The sequence below is a fragment of the Peromyscus maniculatus genome, chromosome 20 (genome assembly GCF_049852395.1).
Source record: "Peromyscus maniculatus bairdii isolate BWxNUB_F1_BW_parent chromosome 20, HU_Pman_BW_mat_3.1, whole genome shotgun sequence".
Taxonomy (NCBI): domain Eukaryota; kingdom Metazoa; phylum Chordata; class Mammalia; order Rodentia; family Cricetidae; genus Peromyscus; species Peromyscus maniculatus.
The window spans coordinates 53106812-53123960 of NC_134871.1; the positions used below are offsets into that span (position 1 = coordinate 53106812).

The 17149-nt window shown below is 53.6% G+C and overlaps 1 protein-coding gene across 2 annotated transcripts in view; it reads left to right on the top strand.

Moving 5' to 3' along the window:
- The window catches only part of Mpped1 (metallophosphoesterase domain containing 1), a 78256-nt gene that overhangs the window by 5989 nt on the left and 55118 nt on the right, over positions 1-17149 (top strand). Inside the window, exons 2-3 of one of the 2 annotated variants that reach the window (XM_076556453.1) lie at positions 5881-6215; positions 13356-13537. In XM_076556453.1, the coding sequence (XP_076412568.1) occupies positions 5992-6215; positions 13356-13537 (406 nt within the window). In that variant the 5' untranslated portion in view covers positions 5881-5991. Of the gene's footprint in view, positions 1-5880; positions 6216-13355; positions 13538-14565; positions 14704-17149 lie in introns of those variants that run through there. The other variant, XM_076556455.1, reaches the window with a different exon arrangement.

The following is a 17149-nucleotide window of genomic DNA, read 5'->3' on the forward strand; positions in this document are numbered from 1 at the left end:
AGAGCAGTCACGGGAAGACAGGCTCGGGGTTGTGATCGCTACCGCAGCCCGGATGCCTGGTGTTTTCTCGTGCAGTCATGGGTGGTTGCCTGAGTTCCAGACTCGGCACCGCAGTACTGTCCTCGCTTTGGTTTTTGTTAAAGGTGTCCCAGGGAGAGACACCTCGGTCTTTTTTGAAGTGATTGCTTTTGATCTTGGCCAGAGGCGAACTTCACCTTCCCTGTCTGAACACTTCTGAGAGCCAGGTGGAGGTGGATGGCCATGGCGCAGGGCCAGCAGGCTGGAATCAGCGCTGTCCAGGGTCCACAGACTTCGAGGGTAGAGGCGGGTGCTCAAGCCATGCAGTGAAATAAATGTAGCTCCAGGCAGTGCCAGCCCAACTGTCTGACATCTTCCGACTGGCTTCCGTTGTTAGATGACCTGTCACCTCCTCTGCTATTGATGCGCTGAGGATTTAGGGACCCTACTCAATCTCTCTCCTCTCTGGCCTGTGGGACATGCAGGTTGGCGAGCTTCACAGCTGGTTGGCGGCTTCTCCCAGGCCACCGACTCTTCGGCTTTGCTTATATGTGTGGGAGGCCCAGGGCATCTGCTGCTCCTGCTGACTCTAGGGCCTTGAGTACCAGGCAGGTTCTCTCCCACTGAGCTTATGTCCAGCTCTGCCACAAGCCTGGGTCACTTCAGTCCCAGAGCTGGGTGTGGCCTGAGGGGGACCAATAGGTATTAGACTGAGCAGTGCTCACCAGTGCTAGGAAAAAAAAAACAATCAAGGGATGAGTACTGAGTGTGCTCAGCTAGTGATGAGGTAGGAGAGAAGGCTTCTGAGGGCCCTAGGACTCCAGGCAGAGGAGAGGGTTTGTGACCATTTGAATATCTTGGCTGAATTCTCAAAAGTTCCCTGCAGAACTCTGGGCTTTATTGGAGCCATCTTACCTGAGCAGATGAGACACTCATTAAACACCTACTGTGTGTTGGAGCCTCGGTCACATGAGGGAGATTTAGAATCTGCACATTTTCAAGAAAAGCCCGGATCTGGAGTAGTGAGAAGTGAAAGTTGCTTTTAAACATGGTCTGTCAGATGCAAGGGCTCTGCATGCCCATCCATGCATCCACGCACCCATCCATCTGTCATCCATCCATTCACAGTCCATCCACACATCTGTCCACCTATCCACCCATTCACCTATCCACCCACCCACCCACCCATCCATTCATCCATCCATCCACCCATTTATCCATCCATTCATCCATCCATCTACTCACATCCACACATCCATTTCTGTATCCATGCATCCACTCATGTGTGCATTCATCTTTCTGTCCATCTGTGCATCCCTGCATCTGTGCATACACCCATCTCTATATCCATTTATGATGCATGCATCCATCCATCCATGTATATTCATGTATCCATCATTCTATACTTTGGTTTCTCATTTATCTCAGATACAAGACCAGGACCAGTATCGGGGGCTTTGATCAGGGAGGATCTGGGGGCAATGGGCAGAGGCTCTGATACAGCCTAGGGAGGCTTGGCAGAATGTCACCTCCGATGCCTTGAGCCAAGAAACAGGTGGTCCATGCCAGGGGCAGAGTGGTGTGAGAATCTGTACACATGGAGGCTCCGTGCACATTCCTGGTTGGAGGGGGGAGCCCCAAGTGGCTGAGCTGGGGCTGAGGAGGGAAACTGGGCTGGTGTCCCTCTGGCGTGTCCAGATTTGCTGGCTTTCCTGGAGGGCAGCAGCTACTCCTAGGAGGTTGCGTGTTCCAGAGGGAGTGGGCAGACTGAGTTTTAAGCACCCCTGGAGGCTGGTGTGTTGTGGCTGTGGTGACAGAGTCCAGAACCAGCAGAAGGCTAGACAAAGTTGGGGGGCGGGGACTGAAATGGGACTTCTTCTCTGGGTGTCAGCTTCTCATACAGTGGGTGTCTCAGCACAGCCTGCCCCTCGGTGTCCTGGTCAACACCATGGCTCCAGAGAAAGGCCGTCCTAGAAGAGGACAAGACTTAAGCTAGTCCCCCAGACGGAGGGAATGTGTCCACCAGCACTGGACCAGGCAGGCCCAGAACCTTCAAACTCGACTTTCTTACTGGGGCTTTATGGAGGGAGATTCCTCCTACCCTGTCTATAACTCCAAGTGGAGACGAGTAGGGACGTAGAAAGAGATTAAGTGATGTGCCCAACATCCCACAGGCCAGCATCACCTGAACTCATGCCCTGTGACCTCTTCACCCCAGAGGCCTGCTGGCAGACAGACATAGGGACAATAACAGGAGGGTCATCCCTGATGCCCCTCTGCCTCAGGGCCTTTGAATTTGCTGTCCTCTCTACCTCGGCTGTCTTTGGCCGGGCCTGGGTGTGGCAAGGTCACTCCCTATCCTGTTAGGTGATGCCTATTTGGAAATGCCATTCGTGGTCATCCAGTTTATGGAGTCCTCGATGCCCTCCATCTTGTTTCTAAGCTCTGTTTTCTTCCGGATGCTATTATGTATGCATTCTACCTCCCTTCCCAGCCCAATCTTTGGGGATAGGGACCTCTTTCTGTTTTCAGTGGTTTTTTGTTTTTGCTTTTTTTATTTTTTGGCACAGGGGACAGGGACAGAAAGTGGGATCTGAAATGTGTTTGTTAAACAAGGTGAATTCCTTCCTTCCTTCCTTCCTTCCTTCCTTCCTTCCTTCCTTCCTTCCTTCCTTCCTCCCTCCCTCCCTCCCTCCCTCCCTCCTTCCCTCCTTTCTTTCCTTTCTTCCTTTCTCACTGCTTCTCTCTGTGGAGTAGTTCTGGCAGGACCCCCCCCCCCACCTGTGAACTGGTTCAAGGTCACCCCACTGGACAGGGAACCAGTACTCAAGTCCGTCAGTCACCCCACCATGCACACATGCTACTCCATTTTGGGGACCAGGTGTGAGCATTTCCCAGCTGAAAGCCGTTTTCCGGGGAAGCTACTCTCCCTCAGTGGACTGCGGAGCTGAATGCGGGTGTGCTGGCTGGCGGCTGCCGCAACAGCCCCATAAACACAAGATGGAAGCTCAGAAGGAGGCCCCGGGTGCCTGGTTTCCTCCGTTTCTCTAGGCAGGACCTGTGGTGAGTCCTCTCTACGTGAAGTGGAGCATGGCACTGCAGGGCCGGTACCCGGGACTCCCTGCCTGCCTCCTCCCTCTGAATCTCTTGCTGCCAGGCAGCTTTCCCACGGAGGTGTCTCTGCTGGCACCTGCTTCCCTGGGGGGCAGTGTGTGTGTGTGTGTGTGTGTGTGTGTGTGTGTGTGTGTGTGTGTCCCTGGATGCCCGGCACCCTGATGGGCTGCTGGCATGGAGCTGGCAAGGAAAGAGGACTGTGGCTCCTCAGGCTTGGACTGGGCTGTGCAGACACCATCCTCTGCCAGGTCTGTGCTGGGTGCTACGGAAGGAGTCTAGCCAGACACTGTCCATCCTAGCATGCATCTGTCCGTCCGTCCATCCATCCATCCATCCATCCATCCATCCATCCATCCATGTCTTCAACATCTGTGAAGTTCTGTGATGGGCCACCTGGGAGAGACTAATGGAAGAATAGTAACAGCTTGCATTTATTGAGCACTTGCTGTATATCCCCAGGGCGTGTGACAGCCAGTGTACATGGGTGTCATCTTGTTTACTCTTCACAACTTGGAGGTTGGGATGGTTGTTCTCTTCATTTTGTGGGTGACCAGACTGCCCATGGGAGCGCAGAGTACTTGTTTGTGGTCACAGCTGGTAGCTTACAGGGATAAGTTGTGGGGATACTTGCTCTATTCTCAGCAATACCCAGGCTTCTCACAGGACCCCAGCAGGAAGGTTCTTGTCCACGGCCTTGTCTGATCAGGGGTAAAGGGTGAGTGGTTGTCCCCACCTGGACAGGAGGACAGTGACTCAGACTGGCAGGGCAGGTTCGGGCCATGTGGTTTGGGCTGGTGTTTCATCTCTCACTGTGACTCAGGGTCAGATTCTACTTTACATTTCTCTCTCTCTCTCTTCATTTCATTTTTAACATCTTTAAAATGGATTTATTTATTTATATTTTATGTGCTTTGTTGTTTCTTACCTGCGTATATGTCTGTGTGAGGGTGTCAGATTCCCTGGAACTGGAGTTACAGACAGTTGTGAGCTGCCATGTGGATGCTGGGAATTGAACCCCGGTCCTCTGGAAGAGCAGACAGTGCTCTGAACCACCGAGTCACAAGGTGTTATGTAGCCCAGGCTGGCCTCAAACCCAAATAACCTTGGACTCCTGACCACATGTTCCCCTCTTCCTCTTAAGTGCTGGGCTTACAGATGTATCTCACCATTTCTAGTTCTCCTGTTTTTTTGTTTTTTTTTTTTTATGTGAGGTCTGAAACTCACAACAATCCTTCTGCCTCAGCCTCCTGAGACTACTGATGGACCCTACCTTGCCTGACAGAACTGTCCCTTTCTTTCCATGTTTTGAGAGGAAAAGAGATTATTGCTATTTTATTTTACCTTGTATGGGGATGATTGAGAATTTTTTTTTAAGAATTAATAACCCATTTCTTCTTGCACGTAATTAAAATGTTCTCTAGTCTCTAATTTTTGTCATTTTACTAATCTAATTTGTTTTCTGAGTGTGTCGATTCCCTTTCCGAGCACAAAGCAAGGGGGATTTTTCTTCCTTTAATGTGACTGGGATCCAAGTGTCCAGGAATCATTTCTCTTTGGTTAAATACAGTCCAAGCAGGGCCATTGGAGGATCTTAAAAAGCACAATCAGAGAACAACAAGGCAAACGAAAAAAAAAAAAACTTCAAGTCACCACCTGCTCACACAGTTAAAAAATTATTGGAAACAGCGATGAGGGAACCACGGTGTCCAGTAACCAGGCACAAGCCCCCCAGGACAGGGTGCTGTAGCACTGGCCGGGTCTGTGCCTCCAGGCTCCACACAGCTGGCTCAGATTCTGCTGCAGGGGAGGTTTTTTGTTTTTGTTTTTTCGAGACAGGGTTTCTCTGTGTAGTTTTGGTTCCTGTCCTGGATCCCGCTCCGTAGACCAGGCTGTGCAGGGGAGTTTTAGTCCAGTTAAATTTACCTGTAAGCTGCACCTTTCCACTGCAAGAAAAAGGAAGGAAAGAAAGACTATAGAATTTTCACTGTGTGATTAAGTGGGTTCTTGGATACTGGGGCCCTGAGGGGCCCCCGGGAGATGCACAGGAAGGGAGATCCTCTGCAGGTTTCTCCTGGGGCCACCACCCGCCTCAGCAGAGGAGCTTCATGGCCACTTCTTGGAAAACCCCTTCTCTGGGTGCCTCCAAAAGATGTCTCCAGGCTAAACTGACATTGAAGGAGGAATTTTCATCCCATGCTGTCCCCACCTGCTTAGGCTTGCTGGGGTGTGGGTGTGGTCCCACGGAGGTGTTTGGGGGGTTATGTGGGGAGGAGGTGGGGTTGGGCAGGCATCCTTCCTGTTCCCCAAATCTGAAAAATAGAAATTTAACTTCCCTGTTGACAAAATACCAGCTATTGTCTCGTCTTCAGCTCAGCTGCTCTGTAGGCTCCGAGAATCTTGTTGGAGGGAGAAAAAAAAAATGTCTGAAGTATTTAAACATGTTGGACCATGAATGCATCTGTCCATGGCATCGAGAGTTTTTTTTTTCTTTTTTCCTCATAGTCTCCCACTCCCTCCCTTCTCTCTCTCTCCTCTCTCTCTCTCTCTCTCTCTTTTTTTAACCAAAGTATATTCATCAAACTGCTGAGTTGGAAAGATTTGTAATGAGTTTTTGAGCTGTGTGCGAATGTGTTTTTTTTCCCCCTCTCCCCCCCCCACCCTTTCCCTCTTTCTAAATCTTCATCTGACATTAAATAAAACAAATCCCAAACAGATTAACTGTCGCATGGTTCTGCTCCGTCTCTTCAGTCTGTTTGCAGGTCTGGCGGGGGATCCGGCAGCGGCGACGACGGCGGCGACGGAGGCGGCAGTGGCGGCAGCGGTGGTAGTGGGAGATGCCCGGGTGGCCCACGGAGGTCCATGTGGCGCTCTAGGTGGGATGCTGGCATCCTGAAGGCCGAGGCCCTGGCCCTGCTCCCCTGTGGCCTGGGCATGGCGTTCTCCCAGTCGCACGTGATGGCGGCGCGGCGCCACCAGCACGGCAGGCTCATCATTGAGGTGGATGAGTACAGCTCCAACCCCACCCAGGCCTTCACCTTCTACAACATCAACCAGGGCCGCTTTCAGCCACCGCACGTGCAGATGTAAGTGCTGATGCCCGGGGACCTGGAGGGGACAGGGATGTGGGTGCCTCCTGGCTTCTGGTACATCCGTCAGCGCGCACCGCTCTAGGGGCTCTTGTGGACCCAAACCGCGCTGTGCTCTTGCACTTGGGTTGAAGTTGGGAGGAACCTGAGGGAAGCCCGGGACGACGGCCCCAAGGGGTCCACCGTGGCCCCTCGTCCTGTTTGATTGGACTTGGCGAATGCTTCAGAAGTGTTTGAAAATAAGATGGTTTTACAGAGAGATCCAAGACTTGGCGATGGAACCACAAGTTTTTGCCACCCCGGGCTCGCTTGTGCTGGAGGGAATGTCTAGGGATGAATTTCAGCTGTGCCTAAGGATGTGGCTCCCAATTCCTAGTCTGACTTACACCCATGGGGAGACTGAGTCACAGACAGGGAGAAGGTCCTGCTGTAGGGCCCATTAGTGGGTTAGGACCCCGTCCCGGATGAGTCGGCTCCTCTCTCCTTGTTTGACCCCCCTGCCTCCTCTACCGAGGAGGTCTGGGGGTTCAGTACCACCTCGTCTCCGTTTCACACACTGTGCTGGGTCAGGGTCACCTTGATCCCGCACAGAGGGGGAGGGACTGATGGCTCCCTGCTGACAGAACAAGGAGGTGGCAGCTGTGGCCAGCGTGACCCTGTGCCGTGGGGTTGCTAGAAGCCCCTCTCAAGAATGTTAGATTATCCCTGGGGGTGCAGACCCTGGGCTTCCTCTAGGGGCTGGAGCCCTGCTTCTGAGCAGTGGGTAGGTCCAGGAGGTCCCAGCAGTGGTCACTCGGGGACAAGGTACAGTGAGCAAGAATTGCTCACATCCCAGCGTGACGGGGATAGTGGAGTGGCGTGTAGCTACTCCATCCGGTGTGGTTTCCTTCAGCCCCACATTCTGTTCAACGATGTGCTGAGGAGATAATTCACTGGGAGCAGGGCATCCAAGGTGGCAGTTGGGTGGTCTGGAGGGGCAGTTCCAACGTGGGAATGCCTATTTTCCCAGCAGCACTTGCTCCAACAATGCTCCTTCCTGTGGAGGCTTCATCCCACATGGTCGGAGGGTGTAGCTTTTGGTGGATATCTAGCCCAGCACTCCCTCTTTTTTAAAAGAATTTATTTTTATTTACTTTTTTATTTGGGAACCAGACTGGAGGATCTAGGCAGGCCGAAGGCACTGTTGAGGGCACACCTCTTCTTGGGTCTTTGGGACCCAGCAGCCTGGCAGAGATGCTGCAGGCAGAGGCCTGTCTTTCTCTGCCTAGATTATTTTTTTTTTTGTTGGTGGGACCGGAGATGATAATACTGAGGTCCCTGATGCTGGAGTTGATTTTGTCCAGTGGGAATGTGGGAGAGCCCCAGACCCTCAGACAGAGCAGTGTGGTGGGGGCGCTGATGCGCATCTGTGTTCTCCGCACACCCATCTGTGAGTGTCCTGGACTCAGAGATGCTGCCCTTTGGGGCTGCTGTGGAATGTGACTGGATTGGGGAGAGCCATGGAGACCCTAGCTGGAGAAAAAGGCCATGCAGACAGGACGATGGGAGAAGAAAGCCGAGGAAGGTCCATCAATTTGGGGGCCAGACCATGTCCTGGGGAAGGGCAGTGTGGATGAGAGACAGAGGGTGGCTGTTCCCATTCAGCCAGGGAACCGTGGAGGGCATCCCTTCTCTCCCCTCTCCCTCCCCTTGTCCATTCATGCTGATTCCTTGGCAACAGTTAGGCAGCTTGTGGGTGAGAAACATGGGTCCTGGGCTGGCCTACCTGGGTGAGGCTCATGCCGCTCAGTGCCTCAGTCTCCCCACCCACAAAGTGATATTTACAGTGATGCCGAGGGTGCCACAGAGAAGTCTCGGGGCGGTGGAGTCATGCGAGTGGCTGATGTTCATCACTGTAGCAAGATCCAGGCCTGGGCACGGACCTTAGTGCTTGGGCTTGGGTCCCAGGCAGCAGGAGGTTTTAAGAGCCATGTCAGCGTGTGATGCTCATAGCAGCAAAAGTGTTTTCGGGTCGTTTGTCTGGCTGATGCCTCCCATGGTCTGGACCTCTCCCCTTTGGCCTGCTCTATGGAATGCCTCTCCAGTCAGCTAGGGTCCTGGCTTCCATAAACAATGGGGCTGAGGGGCCACTGGGGTGTGGGCAGGGCTTAGGAGGGAGCACAAACAGAACTTTGAAATTCAGCATTGCCTTTAGCAGGACAACTGTCTGGGTAGGCACAGGACTCTGGGACCGCTGCCTCCTGTCCCTTCCATTCAGACTCCAGATCTGAACTGGAGGAGGCCTGCAGGCTGTAGGGGATTTCCTTCGCAAGTGGCCACTCTGCCTTGGAGAGAGGTTGCTCCTGCCTAGTGATTTATCACCTCCGCGGGCTTTGTCTCTGGGGTGAAGGAGTGAGGAGGAGGGGTCCTATTTAATAAATCCACAATTTATATTTAATAATAACAGTGACAGCTCAACATGGCCTCTGATTGAGCTTTGTGATTTACTCAGAGACCCCCGAGACCCTGCTGGTAACTTGTCAGCCTTTGTCAGAGTGGTGATTGTCTGCAGCTGGGGCCTCCAGCCCTGAGCCCTGGGGCTGAGAAATCCCAGGAGGTTTTCGGGAGAATCCTCCAGGCATCATGACCCGGGGCATGCAGGTATAACAGTGGGCAGTGAGAGGGAGGGTCAGAGTTACTGGAGTCTACCATGAAGGTATCTGGGGTGGACACACTTGGTGTTAACTCTTCCCTCTGCCCTTTGGGGGTCACTGGAGACATGGGCCAGACCGTTTAAAGACCCTGTGGGTCCCTCAGGTGGTACTAGGTGCCGGAGAATGTAGGGACAGGAATGGTAGAGCTAGGCTGAGAGGTCTCGTCCTTGGCACTTGACTGGGTTGACACCTGATCCCTCCTTTCAGAGAGAGAAGCTAAGACTGGAAGGGGAGCACACGGAGCCAGGACACCCCCTTGGCCCTGTGCAGTGGCCTCAGCCCGTCCACTAGCTGCGAGGCTGAGGACTCAGCCTTGAGCTGGGCAGAAGCCAGGAGCAAAGCAGAAGGGGACTCAGCTTCATCCTGGGCTCCTGGGCAGCAAACACAGCAGATGCTCGGGTTTCCTAAACCTTCCAACCTCCCTCCTGCCCCGGGTTTTATGTGTGCTTGCATGAGTGTGCGTGTGGACACGTGTGTGCACATGAGTGTGGTGTGTACATGTATATGTGCACATGGTGGTGTGTATGTGCGTGTGGTGTATGTGAGAGTATGTGGTACGTGTATGTCTGTGTGTGTGTTTGCACATGTGTGTGTGTGAGTGTGCGTTGTGTGTGTGCACCTGTTGTGTGTATGTGAATGTGTGGTGTGTGTGTGTGTGTGCGCGCGCGCGCGTGCGTGTGTGCATACTTGTGGAGGCCAGAGGTGTGGCTCCTCAGGAACTGTGCCCCTTACTTTTGGAGACCTGGATCCTACTGTTCAGGGTCAGTCTCCTTTCTCCACCTTCCCAGTGCTGGGATTACAGGTATGCATCTTTGTCCAGTTGTCACTTGGGTTCTTGGGGTTCAACTCAAGGGTCCTTCTGCTTCAGATCTCCTGACTGAGTTATCTCCTCAGCCCCAGCCTCAGATCTTCACACAGGCTGTTCCTTGGGCTTCTCTAGCTTTTGACCCTGAATGCTCTGTAGACATCCTTCACACGTCCCTGGAGCTGGGCAGGGGCCAGGGGCAAAGCAGAAGGGCACTCAGCCACCTCCTGGGCTCCTGGGCAACGAACACAGCAGCTCTTCCTAGTCACACATCTCCCGACCCTGTCCCAGCTGAAGATGTTCTTTCAGAGGTGGGCTTGGTTCTGAGGCACCCCTGTACCCCCTGCCCCATATCTGGTCCCTAGTACAGAAGATGGAAACAAAGAAGGGGATGGGAGGGAGGATGAGGCCAGGAAGAGCCCCGGGAATGCAGGAGGGTCTGGGGCTCAGAGGTGCAGCAGCATTTGAGGGAAGCAGAGTGGACCATCCCAGCTGGAAGGACCAGCTACCCGAAGGCTGAGAGACAGTGGGAAGTACAGGCCGAGGGGTGTGCGTGGCCAGGGTGGCCGGGTCACCTTGGAACCTGCCCTTCTGGGGAGAGCACCAGACAGAGGGGGTCAGGGCAGTTGCGTTGTATGGAGCCGACCACTCACTGCCCGTCTTGGGCTTCAGTCTCCTCTTTTGCAGAATTCTCAAACATGGCCGATGCCCAGGCCCACGGCTGCATGTGTTACAGGAACCTCCGACTTCAGAGCACCCTTTTTCTCTGGGGCAACTGAGGGATAGCGCATCTCTTAGGAGGCCTGTGTGGGTGTTGGTTACCAGGCATGTTAGTGTCCAGGATGGCTTTGGGGGACAGAGCAGAAGGCACTTGACCCACCGAGTGATCTCCCTAGGCCCCTGAAGTCAGCTTCTGTGGCTGAAACAGCCTTTTCCCGAGGCTCAGTTTTGTCACCTGTAAAATGGGGGTGCTGGTAGGGTACTGTGCAGAGGGTTTCAAGGAGGGAAAAGAGAGCAGACGCGAGGACACTGCTCAGTCGGTGCTGAGTTCCCAGACACTGGGAGCCAAGCTTGCTCTCGTTTCTTGCAGGGTTGGGCAAACAGCTTTGCCGCAGAACTGAGCTGGGGAAAAGAGACTTTAGCTCGCTTGCTCTCTGGGGATCTCTAGGCTTCTATCTTCACTGTGCTCGGAAGCCTCGGGGTGCAGGGAAATAAGGTAAAGTTAATTAAAGAGCTCGGGCTTCCACAACCACCCCTGTTGATGAGAGCCCCCGGCTGCCTGGTGGCCAGGTCGCTTCTTAAGGAGAGACTGCCGGATCCCACCACACGCCCGGCCTCCCCTTCTTCCTTTGATCTCTTTGACTTAGTCTTTGTAACTTTATGGCATCTGTAAAGTGTGTGTGTGTGTGTGTGTGTGTGTGTGTGTGTGTGTGTGTGTGTGTGTGTGGTGTGATGGGTAGGAGAACATATGGATTTGTTTGGTTTGCCTGAGCTCCCATGTCCACCGGTAGGTAGGTAGTCCAGTGCTGATTGGCTGCCTGGGGTCCAGTCAGCGCTGTCAGGATGGTCAGAGATCACAGGTGGGGGACCCCCACACCCCTCACCTGTTAGACTGTCTTGGAGAGGAGGTGCTGGGAGTCCCAGAGGACCTAGGAAAGGTGAGAATTGCAGGGAGATTTGCCTTCCAGGTCTGTTCATGCACTGCCTCCTTCTGGAAGCTTCCAGGAACCCGGAGCAGGTTAGGGCCCTTCCATTGCTCCCTTACAGCTGGAGGTTGCAGGGTCACAGCCTAGTCCAATCTGTAGCTGCCTGCAATCTGTGGGCTCCTGGTGGGTGGGGCCCTAGCTTGCTCATCCCTCTGGCCCTTGCTGGCCTCGGAAGCTGGTACCTATTAGGTACTCAGTATTTGTGCTAATTGAACACGGAATGGGTGTACGGAGAGAGGAGACGAGAGCCCAGACCCTTCCCGGCTGCCCATCATTGGGCTCATTTGGCAAATTTCTCCATCTTTCCAGTCAGCCTAGCTCCAAGCTGCTGAGGCTCCATCTTGGCTTAACAACCCCCAAAGGGGGACCAAGGGGGGTCCCCCCGGTGGGGCCTCAGAGATGGGGGAGAGGCTGGAGTGGCGCCTCCACCTGCTGCAGATCCAGCATGAGGAGGCATCCTGCACATTAGCATGCCGAACCCATGTCTCTCATAAGGTGTTAATTAAATTTCTTCGAAGTATATTGTCTGAAAAAAAAAAAGGATAATTAGAAAGATGTCTTTAAAAGTATTTATGTAACTGATACGGTACTGCTTTTGGTTTGTCGCATAATTAGATTTAAACACGACTCCTCGAGTAGCATACTCGTTCGGAGAGGGCTGCTTGTTGAAATGTCATTGCGTTGTTTTTAAGCGCTGTGAGCCTGGTGAAGTCATTTAGTTGGGGATGCGGTATGCTCTGTGAAGAACGCTGCACTGGGGGGGTCTGTGGAGGGTCCTCAGCTGGCTGCGAGGGCTCATAGGGATGGGGATGGAGCTTATTTAGCTGTATTCCTTTTAATTTCTGGAGTGTTCTTATCCAGGGAGGTACAAACCCAGGCCGTGGGTTCTGCTTGTGTCTAAGAGACAGTGGCAGAGCCCGGCTCAGGGACCTGGTTTTCTGACGGCAGGGCTTTCACACAATCCCAGAAGGCTCTTGGTATCAAAATGACCACACTGTCTTAGTCCCGGGAAAACTGTTACCTGCCTTTTGCACCCCCCCCCCCCCGCCCCTCCAACTCTTTCCGCCCCCGCTGTTCTCCATGGCGATGGCGCTTCTGCATCCTTTGGGCTGAGTGTTGAGCTCACGGCCAGTTCTCTTGAATGGACCAGGGATTTCAGGCCACTCATCGTCGGTGGGGCAATAGTGCCCCCCAGGGGTGAAAGCTGGTTTTGAGAGGTTGAAAAAGAAACCGTGGCTTGTGGACAGAGCCCAGAACAGCTAGCACGGGAGACAGAGCATTTCTGTGATGATCAAACTCCATGGGCTCGGCAGCAACCACAAAGCCGGGAAATGCCTGCTTTAGTCCAGAACAGCTGGGCTGTAATTGTAGGCGCTGCACGTGGGCATGCCGCTCAGGCACGCACAGAGACTCCTCTCCGAGGCTCCCGCATTACACAAAGCGGCTTAAAGAAGGGGTTATTTTGCCTCAGAGTTGGAGGGTACAGTCTGTCATGGCTTGGAAGGCATGGTGGCAGTAATGTGGGGGAGCTGGTCCCATTCTACCCGGTGTCAAGTAGCAGGGCCAGATGACAGTTGGTGCTCAGCTCTCAGGATGCCGATGGTGCTCCCTACATAAAGGTGAAGCCTTTAGGGAAGAAGGGTTTCACAACTCCCAGATCTGTATTTCCATGGCGATCCAAAGTTCCATCAAGTTGACAATGAAGATTAAACCTTACACCATGGAATAGAGGGGGAAACTGAGGCAAGGAGACAAGAACATTTTGCTGGACCCTCCAGAAGGCTGGCCGTTTGGCTCATGTTCCGTTGGACACTATCTGCGTTGATGTGTCTGGGAGCATGGAGTGGCTGTATTTTGGAGACCCACCACCCCACAAGATCACAGCTCTGTGACTCCCCCCCCCCATAACCCACGGCATCTTCTCTCCCTGCAGGGTGGACCCGGTGCCTCATGACGCCCCAAAGCCACCTGGCTACACACGTTTTGTCTGTGTTTCCGACACCCACTCAAGGACAGACCCCATCCAGATGCCCTATGGTGATGTGCTGATCCACGCCGGGGACTTCACGGAGCTGGGGCTCCCGAGCGAAGTGAAGAAGTTCAATGAGTGGCTGGGTAAGTCCCGTGCACTGAGCACAGCCGGTGTCTGGGAGGATACAGCACCCGGAGCCGTCCCTGCCCTCTCCTAGTAATGTGTCATCCCTGCCTCGCCCTAGACCTCCTGATCCTGTGCCTTTCCCTGTCCACCGCCTTGGGGCACCTTCCCTGGCCTCTCAGACTGGGTCCTGCCCCTTGTCTCCCATCCTACCTTGGGTGTGACTTCCTATTTGTTTGGCTCACATGTGTGTGGTCCACCCATGTGTTCAGCCTTGAGTCCCTGGCTTAAGTGTGTTCACAAAGCAGCTGGTAAATGAAAAAAAAATGAATGAATAACTGAGTTGTGGTGTGAAGAATGACTTTCTGGGAACGCTGATTCCAGGGCAGGTCCTCTACTCATATACTTGTGGTTCAGCCTCCAGTGAGGAGACCCCTCTGCTCTGTGGCCCCATGGTGTCACAGGGACCCGAGGTGGTTCATCCTGTGGGCATCAGATGGTGTAGGTGGCAGAGCTTGACCCCACAAAGAAATGGGTAGGGCTTTGTCCTGGTTCTTTTTTTTTTTCTTTCAAGTTAAAGATATGAACTAGCATGCCCCCACCCTCAACACGCTCCTCCCCCAACACCTACAGTAGGGAATTTGCATGTTCTGGAGTCTGTGGAAAAGTCACAGTGAGGTGGCTGTGTCTCTGCCTTGGGGAAGGGTGGACAGATGGATGGCTCCTGAGTAGCCTGGTGCATAGACCTGCTGTCCTGGAGAGGAGAAGTAGGTGTGTCGATCGATCGATCCCTCCCAACGGAAGCTCCCCAGTGGCCACGGCTGCCAGACTGTCCAGTCCTTTGCAGTCCCTGTGTGGACCACACGCAGCTGACTGGGAGCAGGGGGCCGGCCATGAAGCGGGTAGCTGTACTGAGCGAGAGGCCCGGCTCTGCCAGTGAGACAAATATTTACAAGCAAGGCTTTTCTTCCACTTGGCAGGCTTGGCACTTTAAATATTGATTTTTCAAATGGGAAATTTTAATCCAAGCTCATTTGGGCTAGAACATGTGAAGGCTAGGGTAGGGGAGTGTGTAGCCGAGGCCAGAGACAGCCAGGTGCTTCCCTGGACATGGTCTGGGCTGTCTCCTTCAGGGTTCTCCATGCCCAGGGTAGCTCTTTGTCCCTTCTGCTGTGAGTGACAAAAGGTGAGAGTTTCCCTTTGGCTGGGTCAGGATCACCACAGGCCAGATACCTACTGTGTGCCAGGTTCTTTTCTGCTCTCTGCCTTGGTGAAATGTGACCATAGCTTTGGTGAGATATTTCTTTGTGCATTCTCTTTTGACAGATGAGAATTCATGGGCCCTGCAGTATGGCTCAAATACTTGAGCTGAGTGGTCTATGGGCCCGGATCGTCAAGGGACTATGGCGTGGGGATGGGCTGTGGCTTTCTCCAGGGAAGGGGAGTCTTCAAGGTGGACTTCTCTTGGAGGCTTGGGCCTTGACAGAGGAGTTGAGAGTCAGCACATGGTGTGGCCAGATGGTTCGGGGCAAAGCATGGGACCCTGAAGGCTTCCTCCCACAGACCTCTCTTTTTGGCTGCCTTGAAGCATTTGAAGAGGCCAGGGATGTCACTGCGTAGGGTGAGCTGCAGGCTGGGGAGCCGGGAGCTGCCCTCTGTTCTTGATCCAGGGCCAGGAACCAGGCACTTGGTGGAAATGTTATTGGTTGCTAGAGTGTGCTGCTCCCGGCTGGGAGAAGAGACTCCTGGGGGCTTGGAGATTCTGGCTGGGAAATAGTCGTGTGTGTGTGTGTGTGTGTGTGTGTGTGTGTGTGTGTGTGTGTGTGCGTGTGCGTGTGCGTGTGCGTGTGCGTGTGTGTGTGTGTGTGTGGTGTCTGTGTGTGTGTGGTGTGTGTGCGTGTGTGTGTGTGTGTGTGTGTGTGTGTGTGTGTGTAGGTGTGGTGTCTCTCTGTGTGTGTGTCTGTGTGTGTGTGGTGTGTGTGTGTGTTTGTGTGTGTATGTGTGTGTGTGATGTCTGTGTGTGGTGTGTGTGTGTCTGTGTCTGTGTGTGTGTCTGTGTGTCTGTGTGTGTGTGTAGGTGTAGGTGTGTGTGTGTCTCTGTGTGTGTGTGTGGTGTCTGTGTGTGTGTGTCTGTGTGTGTGTGTGGTGTCTGTGTGTGTGTGTGTGGTGTCTGTGTGTGTGTGTGTGTAGGTGTGTGTGTGTGTGTGTGTAGGTGTGTGTGTGTAGGTGTAGGTGTGTCTGTGTGTGTCTGTGTGTGTGTGTGTATCTGTGTGTGTGTGTGTGTGTGTGTGTGTGTGTGCAGAGTGCATGTGGATGCAGCATGTGCCCACTCTGTGCCCTCCTCTGTAGAATCACCTCCTTCAGTCCTGATGACATGAGGGAACAGCTACTGTTAGCTCCATTTTACAGAGTGGAAAACCAAGGTCCGGAGAAGCAAAGCAACTTGGCCAAGGCCACGCAGCTAGTATGTGGCAGAGCTGGGATTCAAACTCAGGCAGTAGGACTCCGCGATTAGGCTCTTCATTACATCTCTTGTTCTTAGTGGTGGGGTACGTAGCTTTACTGTCTGGGGCTGACACCCCGGGTCTGCTTCCTGAGTGGGTGACTGTGGCAGTTGGAGGTCTTTCTGGACCTCAGTTACTCCATTTTGCATGGTGGTCAGGCTACCTTGTCCACCTCCAAAGACAGCTCAGAGGCCGGCGTGGGAGGAACCGTTGATTAAGCTTTGTGCACTGTAAAGTGTAGATCGCAAGCACGGATGCTTCTGTGAACTGGTATGAACTGGTATTTGCCATATCAGGACTCCCTCAGGAAAGGAGTGGGGAGCTGGCAGGCCTGGCTGTAAATGCATGTTAACCTCTCTGCTTCCCAGTGTTGACGTGTGATCTCAGCAGCCAGCCGTCTCCACAGACAGAGAACAGACCGGAAGACTCACCTCTGGGGGGTCCATAGGAGTCAGCATATGTCGGGGGCTGGGAACAGTGGGGAACAAGTGTCTGGGGCCCTGCTCAGTCTCTTGGGGAGATAGTGATCTGGTTCATAGAAGCACGACTCTGCTGAGGACTGACCTGGGGACCTGGGGATGTGGTAGTGCAGGCCTTTGGCTGGGTGGTTATGGCGACTTTGGACCAGACCTGAGGGTGAACATTGGCTAGAGTGTGCAGAGCTGGGGAGGACTGTGGGGCCGGGGACATGGCTGCCGTAGGCCCGGAGGTGGGACAGAGGTGTGAGGAGGGCTGATTAGGAATTGGTGCTGATTCTAAGTGTGACAGAGGCTTTAACAGGAGTGGGGAGGGGCTAAGGAGGGCTCCATGACTTTCCAAAGGCAAATCTGGATAGTAGAGTCAGGGTGGTGGCATCTTGGGTGGATACTCTGGAAGATTCCAGAATGGATGTCTGGGTCAGGAGAATCATTTCCTTTGCCATGGCCTTGCTCTCCTCTGGTTCCTTAAGGGAAGCGTGCGCTACTCAGCAGCAGAAAAAGACAGAGCTCATGGCTCTGAGACCTGGTCTCCTTGGTGGCTGGTGCTGTACATCTGTCCAGGAGGAGTGTCCCACCTGGCTATCCAGTCATACCAGTGTACTCACGAGTCTTTCTCAGCCTGCAGGCATGCCACTGCCCGGGTCCTGGA